Source organism: Prionailurus bengalensis, chromosome X (genome assembly GCF_016509475.1).
Source record: "Prionailurus bengalensis isolate Pbe53 chromosome X, Fcat_Pben_1.1_paternal_pri, whole genome shotgun sequence".
NCBI classification, from domain to species: Eukaryota; Metazoa; Chordata; class Mammalia; order Carnivora; family Felidae; genus Prionailurus; species Prionailurus bengalensis.
Window position 1 is genome coordinate 18,336,851 of NC_057361.1, and position 13,450 is coordinate 18,350,300.

The window sequence follows — 13,450 nt, forward strand, 5'->3', positions numbered from 1 at the left end:
TTCAGGTTTCACATTTAGGAATAATGACCCATCGTTAAATACCTAGGAGTATATTTAAATAAGAATGGTATTGTGGGACTGATAAGAATTAGGTCAAGGTCTTACTGAAAGACTAACTGAAGTTGGAACATATGGAGAGACATGTTATATTTCTAGAATGAGAATACTGGAACAGTGTCTGTAACTTCCTATTACAACTAATACCAATCAGAATCCCAAGGAGGTTTTTAGAATTAGACCAAATGGTTTCAAGTTCATTTGTAACAATACATACCTAAGAATAGCCAAGAAAAACAATTTTAAATAATCATAGTGAAGGGAGATTTGCGCTGTTGTTTGTTAAAGCGTAATCAAATAGGAAGTATGATGTTGACACAGGAATCGACAGATAAGAGGAATGGCACAGAGACTTTGAACATGTCTGAGTGTGTATTTGTACACACACAGCTAATACATGACCTAAGGTATATTTCAAGTTTGCTTGGGAAAAGGAGATTTAGTTGATTTCATAAGTGGTGCCAGCACAATGGGCTGTTCTCATTTACATGAGAACAAAGTTAACATAACCTCAGAAGCCATAGAAAAATTAATCTCAGATGGCTTAAGGTCTAGATACATAAACTTAATACATTTAGGGGAAATTTAGCATATTTAATCTTGAAGTTGGGAAACCTTTTAAAGAAAGACAAGAAACCCAGAAACTGTAACAACATAATACCATAAAGCCAAAAAACTAGTAACAAAAGTGACAGGTATTTAATCCCTTTAATAATACAGAGAGCCCCTCCCTACAACTTAAAACTTAAAAACCAGGATGACTAAATAGAAAAATGTAAAGGATATGAACTGGTCAATCTCAGGAAATGAAAATCAAATATCCTATACATTTTTTTTATGTTTATTTTTGAGAGAGAGCGAGAGCGTGAACACACAAGTAGGGGAGGGGCAGAGAGAGGGAGACACAGAATCAGAAGCAGGCTCCAGGCTCCAAGCTGGGAGCACGGAGCCCTGCTTGGGCCTGAACCCACGAACCGTGAGATCATGACCTGAGCTGAAGTCGGATGCTTAATTGACTGAGCCACCCAGGCACCCCTATCCTGTAAACTTATAACAAAATGTTCACCCCTGTTAGTGACTCCGCAAGTACATGTGGAAACATGAGCAAGGGAAGGGACCTGACATAATAGAAGAGGGACAATATACAGTGCTGGGGAGGATGCCAGGGAAACAGATGCTCGCAATTATTGCTAGTTGGAGTGTGAATGGCCATCAAAACTAAAAACTAAAATGTACATGCCTTTTGTCTCAGCAACCCAATGTTTGAGTGTCTAGCCTACAGACAGGCATCTATACACGGAGGTTGAGTAGCATATTTTTAGTGGAATGATACAATTTTTAAAAATACCATTACCTGGAATGGTGTTAGATGAAAATTTTCAAGTTCAGCATGTGTGTGATCCTAGCTTGCTTGCTTGCATTCTTTCTGATCCTAGTTTTATAAAATGGGACAAGCATTTGTGTTTTTGTGTTAGTAAAAGTGTATATGAGCATAGGAAAAAACAGCATATCAAATAGGATTGATTAGTGTTTTCTATGTCTTTATATGGTTGCACTTAGATGGTGTATTAAGTGAAGCAAGTTACAAAACAACAGGACTATAAAATTGTGACTGAGGATTTGTATAAGAACATTCATAGGAAAAATTCTGGAATAGGTTGTTCAGGGAATTGTGGCAAACTTGACTTCTGATTTACATGAATTTGTAGTGTGTATTTTGTAACTAGAAAAATAAAAGACAAGGAGAGTAACTCCTGTTCAAGATGTTGCCCGCAGCCTACACATCCCCAGCATGTACCTATAGTACTTCAAAGAGAAGGCAAACCCCAAACTTCCTGTACAGTTGACCCTTGAGCAACATGAGGAACATGGGGGTTAGGGGTGCTGACCCCCCCAACCCTCCCCTATAGTAAAAAATCTGCCTCTAACTTTAGACTCCCCCAAAACTTAACTACTCATAACATGTCCTTGACCAGAGACCTTATCAAGAACGTAAATAGTAGGGGGGGGTGCCTGGGTGGCTCAGTCGGTTAAGCGTCTGCCTTTGGCTCATGGTTCACGAATTCTAGCCCCACATTGGGCTCTCTGATGTGCACACAGAGGCCGCTTCAGATCCTCTGTCCCCCCTCTCTCTGCCCCTCCCACACTTGTGCGCGTGTGTGCGTGCGCTCTCTCGCTCTCTCTCTCTCTCCCCCTCTCCCTCTCTCCTCCTCCCTCTCCCTCTGTCCCTCTCCCTCTCTCTCTCTCTCCCTCCCTCCCTCCCTCTCTCACATTTTGTATGTTATAGGTATTATATACTGTATTTTTTTTTTTAAGTTTATTTATTTTGAGAGCGCACACATGAGTAGGGTAGGGGCAGAGAGAGGTGAGAGAAAGAGAATCCCAAGCAGGGCCCACACTGTTAGCACAGAGCCCGACTTGGGACTCAATCTCACGAACCATGAGATCATGATGTGAGCCAAAATCGAATCCGATGCTTAATCGACTGAGCCACCCAGGTGCCCTGGCTCCGTTTCTTATTTTGGGTACCTTTGGGCAAGATATGGTACCCATCTCTTCTTTCTTTCTCTCTCTTCCGGAAGTATTTGTGTGTCATCCTTGCACAGGGGCCATGCTAATCTTCTCTGTATCGTTCCAATTTTAGTTTGTGTGCTAGCAAAGCAAGCACTGTGTAACCTCTGTTAACTTTGTTTTCCACTTATAAACTAGGGGTCATTAATAGTACCTGTAGATTGTTGCTTAGATTAAATGAGAAGGCATACTAAAGCATATAGTAGGCACTGAATTGTAGCTCTTATAGGCATGGATGGAAGTCATTCCTTGTTCATCCTCGTTCGTGGATCTCAGCAACGGCTTGCATTTTCCTCCCTCCTCTACAAGGGCTTAACTGCTTCCACATGAGTTGGCTTACATACATCTATTCCTTTTCTCTTTGGAAGGTTCTAATAGAAGACTGTATTCCAGTACTGAAGAGGTACGCCAAAGAAGGGAGAGAGTTTGATTATGTGATTAATGATTTGACAGCTGTTCCAATCTCCACATCTCCAGAAGAAGGTAGATTCTGTTTTTTGTTTTCTGACCAAGACAATGTTCATGAAAATGTTTTTCTTGGCACTTCGTGAGAATGAAAGGCTCTTAGAGATTGTCTACATGGTAAGTTCCTTCATTTTTTCAAGGTAGTTAAACTGCAGTGTACAGTGGAAAGATGGCTGAATTTGGCTTTGGTCAAATCCTGTTCTGTCACTAAATAAGCACATTTACTCAGTCATTGGAGAGAAACATTAAATAAAATGACTCAATCACATTATTGAGAAATTAGCTTGTTTGGTAATTTACTTAAATTATGTGATTTAAAAAAAAATTATTTGAGAAAGAAACAGTGTGAGCAGAAGGGCAGAGAGAGAGAATCCCAAGTAGGCTTTGAACTGTCAGCGCAGAGCCGGACACATGGCTCTTACTCACAAAACTGTGAGATCATAAACTGAGCCGAAATCAAAAGTCGGTGCTTAACCAACTGAGCCACCCCGGCTCCCCTACATTATATGATTTTTAACCTGTACTTGGACAAACTGGTGACCTTTCTAAGCAACACCAGTGACTATTCCCCTTCTCAAACCACATGCTGTAAATCACTGCTGGTTTGGCATGTCAGTGTTACTGTTTTTCTATAACCTTGTCTTCCTGCTGAGTTTGCAGACTGGGTCCCCACCTGATGACCCTTGCTGTTTCTCTCTTGGGATGTTGCAACTTCCCTCTTAAACCTGTTGTCTTTTAGATTTCATCCACTGCCTTTCTGTCTAATCTTTATTGGTACTGTGAGAGCAGTGCTAAGCACAAGGACATTTGCTTTTTTTTTTTTTTTTTTTTTTTTTTTTTTTTTTTTAATTTTTAACGTTTATTTATTTTTTTTGAGACAGAGAGAGACAGAGCATGAACAGGGGAGGGTCAGAGAGAGGGAGACACAGAATCTGAAACAGGCTCCAGGCTCTGAGCTGTCAGCACAGAGCCCGACGCGGGGCTCGAACTCACGGACCGCGAGATCATGACCTGAGCTGAAGTCGGCGGCCCAACCGACTGACCACCCAGGCGCCCCAAGGATGTTTGCTTTTGACGTTGAGTATATGCACGTGTGTGCAAGACACCCCAAAAAGACAGTACATTTTTACAAATAAGATTTTGAATATGGAGTCTCAAGCTCTTGGCTACTTTCTTTTGTTGGTATTTTTGAATATTAATGCGAATATTTGACATTAGATGTTTCTGATGCATGTAAACCCATATTTATATAATTAATTTTTTTTATTATCCAGATTCTACATGGGAGTTTCTCAGACTGATTCTTGACCTCTCGATGAAAGTACTGAAACCGGATGGGAAGTATTTTACACAGGTATACACTTAACTCTTTTTCCCCAGAACGCTCGATAAGAATTTTTATATTTTGAAATTTGCATGCATATTACTGAAATTTATATTTGTTAAGGATAGAACATCATAACTGTATTATGTTCTTTCAGACAACAAGTTTGTAAATAGCTGACCTGTCCTCTCCAGAATTAATGAGTTCTCTTATGTCCTTTTATTGCCCACTGTCCTAATTTATCAACCTTGGGCTGTGGCTGTAGTATGAACTCCTGCCACCAGATGGAGATACAGATTGTGATTTTATTTGTTTTTTGTTTGTTTCTTTGTTTTTTAATTTCTCTCCCCTTATCCTCTAGGAGATTCTTCATTGGAAAGCCAGTTTATCAACATAAAGCTTAATAAACTGCTTTGACTGTAGTATGAGTTCCTGCCACCAGATGGAAGCAAATTGTTTTTTTCCCATTCTCTAGGGGATTCTTAAATTTAAAAGAAAGTTTAAAATTTGTATCTCTTGTTATGTAATATATATATAATATATATATACATATACATATATCTTGTTATGTGTGTGTGTGTGTGTGTGTGTGTGTGTGTGTATACACACCCTGCTAAAGTCCTGAAGAAAATTCTGAAAATGACCACAAAAGGTGCTAAATGCTGATCGAGTCTCTTTACTTGGTACACCAGTCCCTTAATTCATAAGCAGAAAATAAGCACTTACCTAGGCAGTATTGCACTCTGGTCCCTGTAATTCTTAAGTGTTTTCAGGAGCCCTCCCCCACCCCTTTAAAAAGCAATAGCATATTTAAATGTCAAAAACTAGTAGAGAGGACTTAACTTTATTCTCCCAAAGAGGCATTTTAATGCAGGCTCTGGGCACTTGTTGGGATCTGAGATTAATAATGGTGAATACAACTTGGAAACTCTAAGGGACACCTTGAATTAGTCTTCAGCCCATCCTGTTTTCCTTTTCTTTCCCTTGCATGTAAGACCTTGAACTTGGTGAAAGTATTGAGAAGCTTCGAGGGAAAGAGACAACTGTATATGAATGGAATTTTTTTGCCTGATGTTTAGAAATGATTTTTTTTTAAATTTTTTTTTTCAACGTTTATTTATTTTTGGGACAGAGAGAGACAGAGCATGAACGGGGGAGGGGCAGAGAGAGAGAGGGAGACACAGAATCGGAAACAGGCTCCAGGCTCTGAGCCATCAGCCCAGAGCCCGACGCGGGGCTCGAACTCACGGACCGCGAGATCGTGACCTGGCTGAAGTCGGACATTTAACCGACTGCGCCACCCAGGCGCCCCTAGAAATGATTTGTTTTTAACACATTCTAGACTTGAGTCTCTAATTTTTTTTAATGTTAATTTTACTTTTGAGAGAGAAAGAGACAGAGCATGAATGGGGAGGGGCAGAGAGAGAGAGGGAGACACAGAATCCGAAGCAGGCTATAGGCTCTGACCTGTCAGTGCAGAGCCAGACACAGGGTTTGAATTCATGAACCGGGAGATCATAACCTGAGCCAAAATCAAGAGTTGGACGCTTAACTGACTGAGCCTCCCAGACGTCCCTGTAGTACCTTTTTTGAAACTGCCATGTGATAATGCTCAGGAGATACTCTTGATTCACGCCTACCCCCTTTACCTCAGCATGTAGCTTAGAACTGAAACATAAAGATGGAATGAAAATGTTGTTTGACCTCTTAGCGGACCTCAGGCAGACTAAATGTCCTGCCTGAAATTGCATCACAGTAGCAAATTCATGATGTCATTAGTAATCACCGTGGCTGCATGAAGGCAGCCTAGTTAGTGCCACAGAGCTGGGGAAAGCTGTGGAAATGGAGTGGGTGGGAACTGAGCTGGCTCTGGTGGGCCAGGGGAATTTCAATCCAGGGAATATTTGTTTTCAAGACCAGGGACTCGACCTCCTTCCCTTCTCTTCCCCACTCCCCTTTAAAAAAAAAAAAAAGTAACAAAAAAACTCTAGAGGTTCTTTGATACATACAAACTTATGTATGTGTCATTCATGTAAGTTATTATGCAAAATAGTACCCCCTCCTTGAGAAGTGGACATAACTGGTACCCTCGACACGTCTACATTACTCCCTAAACTCCTGTCCACCTTTTAGAAGGTAACCCATCTTTAGTGTTATTCTTTTTTATTCTTGTACTTTTTTTTCTTAAGTAAACTCAGTGCCCAAGTGGGGTTTGAACTCACAACCCCGAGAGCAAGAGTCACATGCTTTACTGACTGAGCCAGCCAGGTGCCCCCCTGTACTTTTCTTTATAGATGTTTCACATATGTGTAATTTCCTGTCATTATATTGTTCAGCTTGCGTTTGAACTTGCTGAGAATGATGTTATTAAGGATATATTCTTCCGGACTTGCATTTTTGTTTTTTTTTTTTACGTTACAAAAATCATACATACTGTTAAATTTAAAAGATAAAAACAATATAGAAATCTAGAGTAAAAAAGCAGTGTCACCTACTCACACCTAACATGGGCCAAGGAAAACTTCCTAGAACCAAACTACTGAATAGGGATTTACCTCTTAGGATGCCCACCTCCCCCCAATTATTCCCTTGTCAAACTTAAAAAATTTTTTTTTTTAATGTTTGTTTATTTTGGGGAGACAGAGTGGGGGAGGGGCAGAAAGAGAGAGGGAGACACAGAATCCGAAGCAGGCCCCAGGCTCTGAGCTGTCAGCACAGAGCCTGATGCAGGCTCACACCCACAAAGCGTGGGATCATGACCTGGGCCGAAGTCAGATGCTCAACCAACTGTTCCACCCAGGTGCCCCAGTTCCCTTCTCATCCTTAATAGGTATTTAATTCTCTGCTATTGGGTTTTTGTTCTGCATCTCCAATGTCTGTCCTTTGTCCATCCAGCCTTCCTTTTTTTCATCGAGGCATTGGATTTGCACGTATGCATTACATGGCTAGAAAAAGAATCCCAGGATTTTCCCTCTTGTGGATTTTCATCTTGTTTCCTCCTGCTCCACGATGCCAACTGAGGTTGTCAGTACTATGAAACCGAACTGGTAGGACGGGAGCAGATTATTCTAGCATTTTTCTAGATCTTTTCGTTGTACACCAGATCTGGGGCTGGTCATTCTATACTTGTTTAACCTGCCCGTGAGGTCACAACAATTTTCCCAGCTCTGTGACATCAATGGTTTCAGATTTGCCAATGTAACCATGCTTCATCTCCCAGCTAGAAACCCAACGATGACTTTGGAGCATGGCCTAATAAGTACCTGGTGTCTGCCTCTCTCTTCGGCATTGTTGCTGCTCTTGAGAGCAACCACCTGGATGTTCATGCGCACTGTTACGGTGGCACTGAAAAAACCGATATGTCTTTCTTAAGACAAGAAAAAAATGTATTTCCATTTAAATACACAGGAAAGTAAAATGTATCACATTACTTTTTTGGGGTAGGTCTCCATTTGTGGTGAGGTTTTTTTTCCTTTTTTTAACTGCTTTTTGACAATGCTGGGGAAGAACAAATTGAAACTTTCCTATCTCCTTACCACATTCTCAGTAAGGAGATCCTCCCACATGCCTTCAGTAAAGAGAGTCTGGTGTCAATTTTAAGATGGCAAGAAAAACCATTGAACTGTGCACCTAGGTGGCATTTCCATTCTATAGCTTCCCCAGTGGTGATATGTTCTAAAAACATCCAGCATTGTTTTCTATTTGTGAATCTTAAATTACATGTGTGGTGTTTATATACTCTCATGGTGAACTTAATGTTGAAACCAAATTATATGCTGGTGAAGGGCACTTTGGCCAAATCCCACTACAGGACCCTAGATGATGGGTTACTAAACAGGCTGACACTGAAGGACGACGTCATGCTAAACGAACGTGCTAAGTGAAAACCGCCAAGGCCGGCTCTCAGAATAGTTCTTTTGCCCACTTGCCTGTGGCTAGTTGGTTGGTTTCGAAATGCATTTCATTTGTGATGCTTACATCACTGAATGCCTTCATTTGTGAGTATCGCTCACAAATAATTTTAATTTGTGAATAATTTTCATTTTACATTGTACTTGGCTATTCTAAGGCAAATTGATAGTGAAGTTCTTAAGAAATGGAATCACCACATGCATTCAGTAGTCTTTAGTTTGTAAAGAATTTTAGAGGTTAAAAGGAAATAGGTGGTATTAAGTACCCATTATGAAAAGCCACAATTAGGAAACTTGAGCTAAAATGATAAAACCTAACCCAGACCTAATGAATGAAAATCACGTGTGATTCATATGCACATTAAAGATTAAGAAGCACTGCTCTAGGGGTTCCTGGACTGAGTAAGCGGGGGTGGGGGGGTGGGAGGGGGTGGCGGGGCGGGGCGGCATGTAACTCTTGAGTTGTGAGTGAGTTCAAGCCCCATATTGGGTGTGGAGATTACTTAAAAACAAAAAAAAGGCACTGCTATAGAACTAGGCAGATCCTTTCAGTAGCTCTGCTCTGTTCTTGGCCAGCATCTGATTCATCCTTTTTTTCTTCATGGTCACAGAGTGGCTGCTGCAGCTTCAAATGTCACTTCTAGGTCATAGGCTGGAAGTAAGTTGAAGAGACGGGTCACTCTGTTTATCCTTGATTGTCCAGAAGCATAAACTTTCCTGGTAGCCCCCAGCAGAGTTAACTACATCTCACTGACCACTCCTAACTGCTGGGGAGACTGAAAAGGTGGTGGCAAGAAAGGGAGAAAAATTAGAACAATGAAGTCAAGGGAGGATGCTTGATAAGGAGTGGAACTGTGGGATATCCTTACTTAGTATACATATTATGAGTAAACTTTTGTTTTCTTAGGCCTGAAAATCACATATTTGGGGGAAAGCTTAGAGGTATGAACATAGTTCTTTGGCAACGTCTTAGATTCTTATGAAGGTCATAGTTTTAAGCCATTCTGGAAACGAAGAGCATTATCTTTCTGATGTTTCATTCTCAACATAGTGGTGACCAGTGGGAAAACATTTTGAATGGCTCATGTGTATGAATCTTTGCTAATTGCATGGTGTTGATACAGTGACTGTGTTACTAATGAGAAATTGGTCTCACTGCTTTCTGTAGCTTCATTCTCTGAATGTGAAATGGCTTGGTAAATGAGGTAGAAGGATAATGAGCTAATTAATGGATCTATAAGTAGAATTGAATGCAGTGTGTCATAGCACAGAAGCCTTCTCTCATTTTCGAAGAGGAGAACTTTCATCTAAAGCTAAAATTGTTTTCATTTATTAGAGACCTTCAAATGAGTGGGGGGGCTTTCAGTAAGACTCAAGAATCCCATTGTTTGCTTTCCTGTCTTTGATTTAGGGTAACTGTGTCAATTTGACAGAAGCCTTGTCGCTCTATGAAGAACAGCTTGGGCGCCTGTATTGTCCTGTGGAATTCTCAAAGGAGATCGTCTGTGTTCCTTCATACTTGGAATTGTATCCTTCGACATAACATGACATTATGTTGTTAGATCAGAATACCCAAGTAAATCCCATGCCAGTTCAACATTTTAAATCCCAATAATAAATGGAATTAGCTCTATACTATCTAAGGCCATGGTCTTCAGATGCGGCTGCACATTGGAATTCCCTGAAGCTTTAAAATAACTACTGATTCCTGGATCACTCTCAGATTCTGGGGTGTGGCCTCCCACAACTCCCCAGGTGGTTCTACTGATTAAGCAGCACTGGTTCTCAAAGGCTGTCCCTAGAACTGCAGCATCCCCTGGGAACCGGTTAGCATGAAGATCCTCAAGCCCCACCCTGGCCTCCTGCTCCAGCAGAGGCTGGCAGAGGCTGGCTTGAGGTCTGGTTACCTGCCTGGACTGGTCTACCAGGAGATTGCTGTGCACATAAAGCTTCAGAAGCCCTCGTCTAAAATACCACCTGAGCTGTAGCGGGCAAAAAGAGTAAACATGCTAATTCTATTTTTTTTTTAAGTTTATTTATTTTGAGAGCAAGAGTGCATGCACAGGGTGGGGAGGAGCAGAGAGGGGAAAGAATCCCAAGCAGGCTCCACGCTTGTCAGCAGGGAGCCCACAAACCATGAGATCATCATCTGCGCCGAAATGAAGAGTCGGATGCTTAACCAGCTGAGCCACCCAGTCGCCCCTCATTCTATTTTTTATATTAAAATCATCCTACTTTGATATTAGTTTCTACACTTCACTTGATTCTGATTTGCAGTAGAAACCAATGTTGGTGTTCTTCATTAGTTCCACTTAGTAAAGTTAGTCCAGAGAAATAAAAGTACCCAGAGAAAAGGCAGAATAGGAGCATTGTCACTGGAAATTTAAAATGTGTTTCCTCCTAAAAGGCAGACTTCTAGTCTCCAGATAAAAGCTTCCTTATCTGAGGTGGCCAAGTCTAGTTTTCTGTAACAGCTGTCTTCATTGCTGTCTAGAGAGATCCTGTGACTGCCACTGGCCTGCAGTGAGGTCCTTGTCCGCAAACCCTGGCAGCCTCTGACAGACACGGGCCTTAGAAAACCCCTAGATCCCCCTGGAAGAAGCTCTCTGTATATGCTGGGCAGCCACTTTTTTTCTGTGGAGATCTCTGATAACTCTCCCCTAACCAACTGTCCACCTTCATCAGGCTTTCCTTCTGGAGCATTTTTTTGGTAGAAATCCAGTTGATAACATTTGGAGAAAAGGCTTCTGCCCTCTGGCTCCACTCCATCCTTCTACCTGTTTTTCCTTCTCTTTCTCCCTCCCTCTCTTTTTCCCACCCCTCTCTTCCTCCTCCACCCCCCAGCCTCTCACCTTCCCACCCTTCCTTGTCATGTTAATTCCCTAAGAAGTCTGAAAGACCTCGGAAAGCAGTAGCATACCTGAGGGAGTATTTGTATGCCTTTAGCCTTGCCCCCATTTGCTCCCCGCTCCTCCCCACTGGCGACCCAGTCACAGGTGGTAGGTATGCAGGCTGTTAAAGTGGCCTTGTTAAGAGGACCTAATGCTCATCACTGCAATGCTTTAAGCCTTGAAACTTGCATCCACCTTCCAGTTTGTAGGCCAGCAAACAAATTTTAAATGCTGTCTGTTCTTCCTTGAATTATCTGCACTTATTCCTTGACTCCCTGTCCAGGTGGGTATTTTACACTGTTTGGAAGAAAGCTAACCCTTGAAGACCGTTGTCCCCAATCGTGTGTGCTGCAAATAGCCTTCCTGACCTTCATATGCTGTACATGACATCGAAAGGAGTCAGGCAATTGATTGTGAATTCCTTCAAGTTTTCTTTTCTTTTTAATTATTATTCTTAATTTAAAAAAAGCAAATGGAAAATGTATATTTTGATGAACTAGGGTGTTATTTTTTTTGAAAGTCAGCTGAAGGATGATTAGACAGCACAGCGAAGGCTGCTAAATGCACTGAACCCCTAGAATGTGATTTTTGTTACTTTCTTTTGTGTGTGTGGGCTTTTTATTTTTGTTTTGGTAGACTTCAAATTTGGTTGTTTGGAGGAATGAACATCATTGTTTTTGTTCTGGAGGGAAGTTCTTGATGGTGTTTTTTTCCCAGAAAATTGACTTAGTTATTAAAATTTGGTGCTTATAAGAAAGAGTTAAGAAAAAATGAATAGCAATGCTTCAATTAAAATTATAAATGAGAAATTTCATGTGTTTGTCGTTTTATTTCAGCCAGGTCCCCACTTTCTCACTGCTGATCTCACAGAACAAAGGTGTCTCCTGATCTTTTTTCGTTCTTTTCTATCACTCAGTGCCATTTATCTCTTTATAACAGGATGGCCTTAGGGCCTTTTTGAACAGTAGTAATGACTTCATTTACCCCCGTGGTAAATGATACACAACTTATTACATTCACCAGTTCTTCATTATAAAATTGACCTGAGGATAGGAAAAGATTTGGTCTTACTGGAAAGTTGAAAGTCAGAAGCTTGTTTCTATTCCCATTCTTATTGGTGTATTAGATGTGGAAACACAGAGCATTTTGGATTGCTGCTGTAAAACTTTTTAAGAAGGATTTTAGATATACAGATAGATGAGAGTTTGTAGAGGCCTGCAATAAGAGCGGCATAAACTCAGGAAGTGCAGGCAGCTAACAGCTTGTAAAGTGTATTTGTGGATAAGAATCCACATCAAAGGTGAAGGTACACTGACTTGGATTATTAGACATCAGTGGTTATTCTGTTCTTTTTGTAACAGCTTTATGTTTTATCAAGGCACTGCGTTCATTTATGGTGAATTTGCAGTGAGGAAAGCATTAAAAATTGAAATATTCAGTGTGTGTTTTGAGAAAATTAGTGTCAACCCGGAACATTCTTCCTCCCAAGATAGGTTTCTCTGACAGATACTCTTTTTTTTTTAATAGTTTTGTTGTTTTGATTTTATTTTTTTAGGATTTTATTTTTAAGTAATCTCTATGCCCAACGTGGGGCTTGAACTCACAATCCCGAGATCAAGAGTCGCCGCCAGGCACCCCTCTAACAGATATTCTTTAAAAAATGAGTGCATGCCTACTTTTCTTTTTGATTGGATTGGCACGGAGAAGAAACAATAATGGAATAAAGGGAGAGTTTGTCATGTTGGAACTAGACTGGCTTTCAGCAAATATTTTTCTTGTGCATTGAGCTTTTATAAAAAGCATTGGTAGACAGAGTCCTACCTACTCCCTCAAATTCTTCTGTAATGTTTTGCAAAGGCTTTGTACTTGTGTACTGTGTGAGATTAAAAATGGTGGTATTATTACTGTTAGAACACCATTTTGGCTTAACAGATTGGATTTTTTCCCATTATAGGAAAGAAACCAAGTCTATCTGCTATCTGGATGTAGTGTTACTAATAAGTCAGCATAATTTTATACTTGAAGGCTAGCTTTGTGCAGAGGCTAAACCCCGTGATGAGCCTGATGACACACATGTACCACCGAGAGCTGAGAGTTAGAACTGACCCGGACCAGGCTGTGGCAGACGTCAGAGATACATTCACGAGAGAGTAAAGGGTGTGGGGTGGGAGGAAGGAAAGGAGATTTTTACTTGGGGTGATAATGGTAGATTCTGACCCTGCTCGTTTCTT

At 40.9% G+C, this 13,450-nt stretch overlaps 1 protein-coding gene and 1 pseudogene across 2 annotated transcripts in view; one reads left to right on the forward strand and one right to left on the reverse strand.

The window, feature by feature from the left end:
- The window catches only part of SMS (spermine synthase), a 53,697-nt gene extending 41,669 nt beyond the window's left edge, over nt 1-12,028 (forward strand). Inside the window, exons 8-11 of one of the 2 annotated variants that reach the window (XM_043570126.1) lie at nt 2,997-3,111; nt 4,368-4,447; nt 9,740-9,855; nt 11,503-12,028. In XM_043570126.1, coding sequence (XP_043426061.1) covers nt 2,997-3,111; nt 4,368-4,447; nt 9,740-9,855; nt 11,503-11,542 — 351 coding nt within the window. In that variant the 3' untranslated portion in view covers nt 11,543-12,028. Of the gene's footprint in view, nt 1-2,996; nt 3,112-4,367; nt 4,448-4,778; nt 4,861-9,739; nt 9,856-11,502 lie in introns of those variants that run through there. The other variant, XM_043570127.1, reaches the window with a different exon arrangement.
- LOC122478078 lies at nt 2,640-2,725 on the reverse strand (annotated as a pseudogene).
- Nucleotides 12,029-13,450: the final 1,422 nt, after the last annotated feature.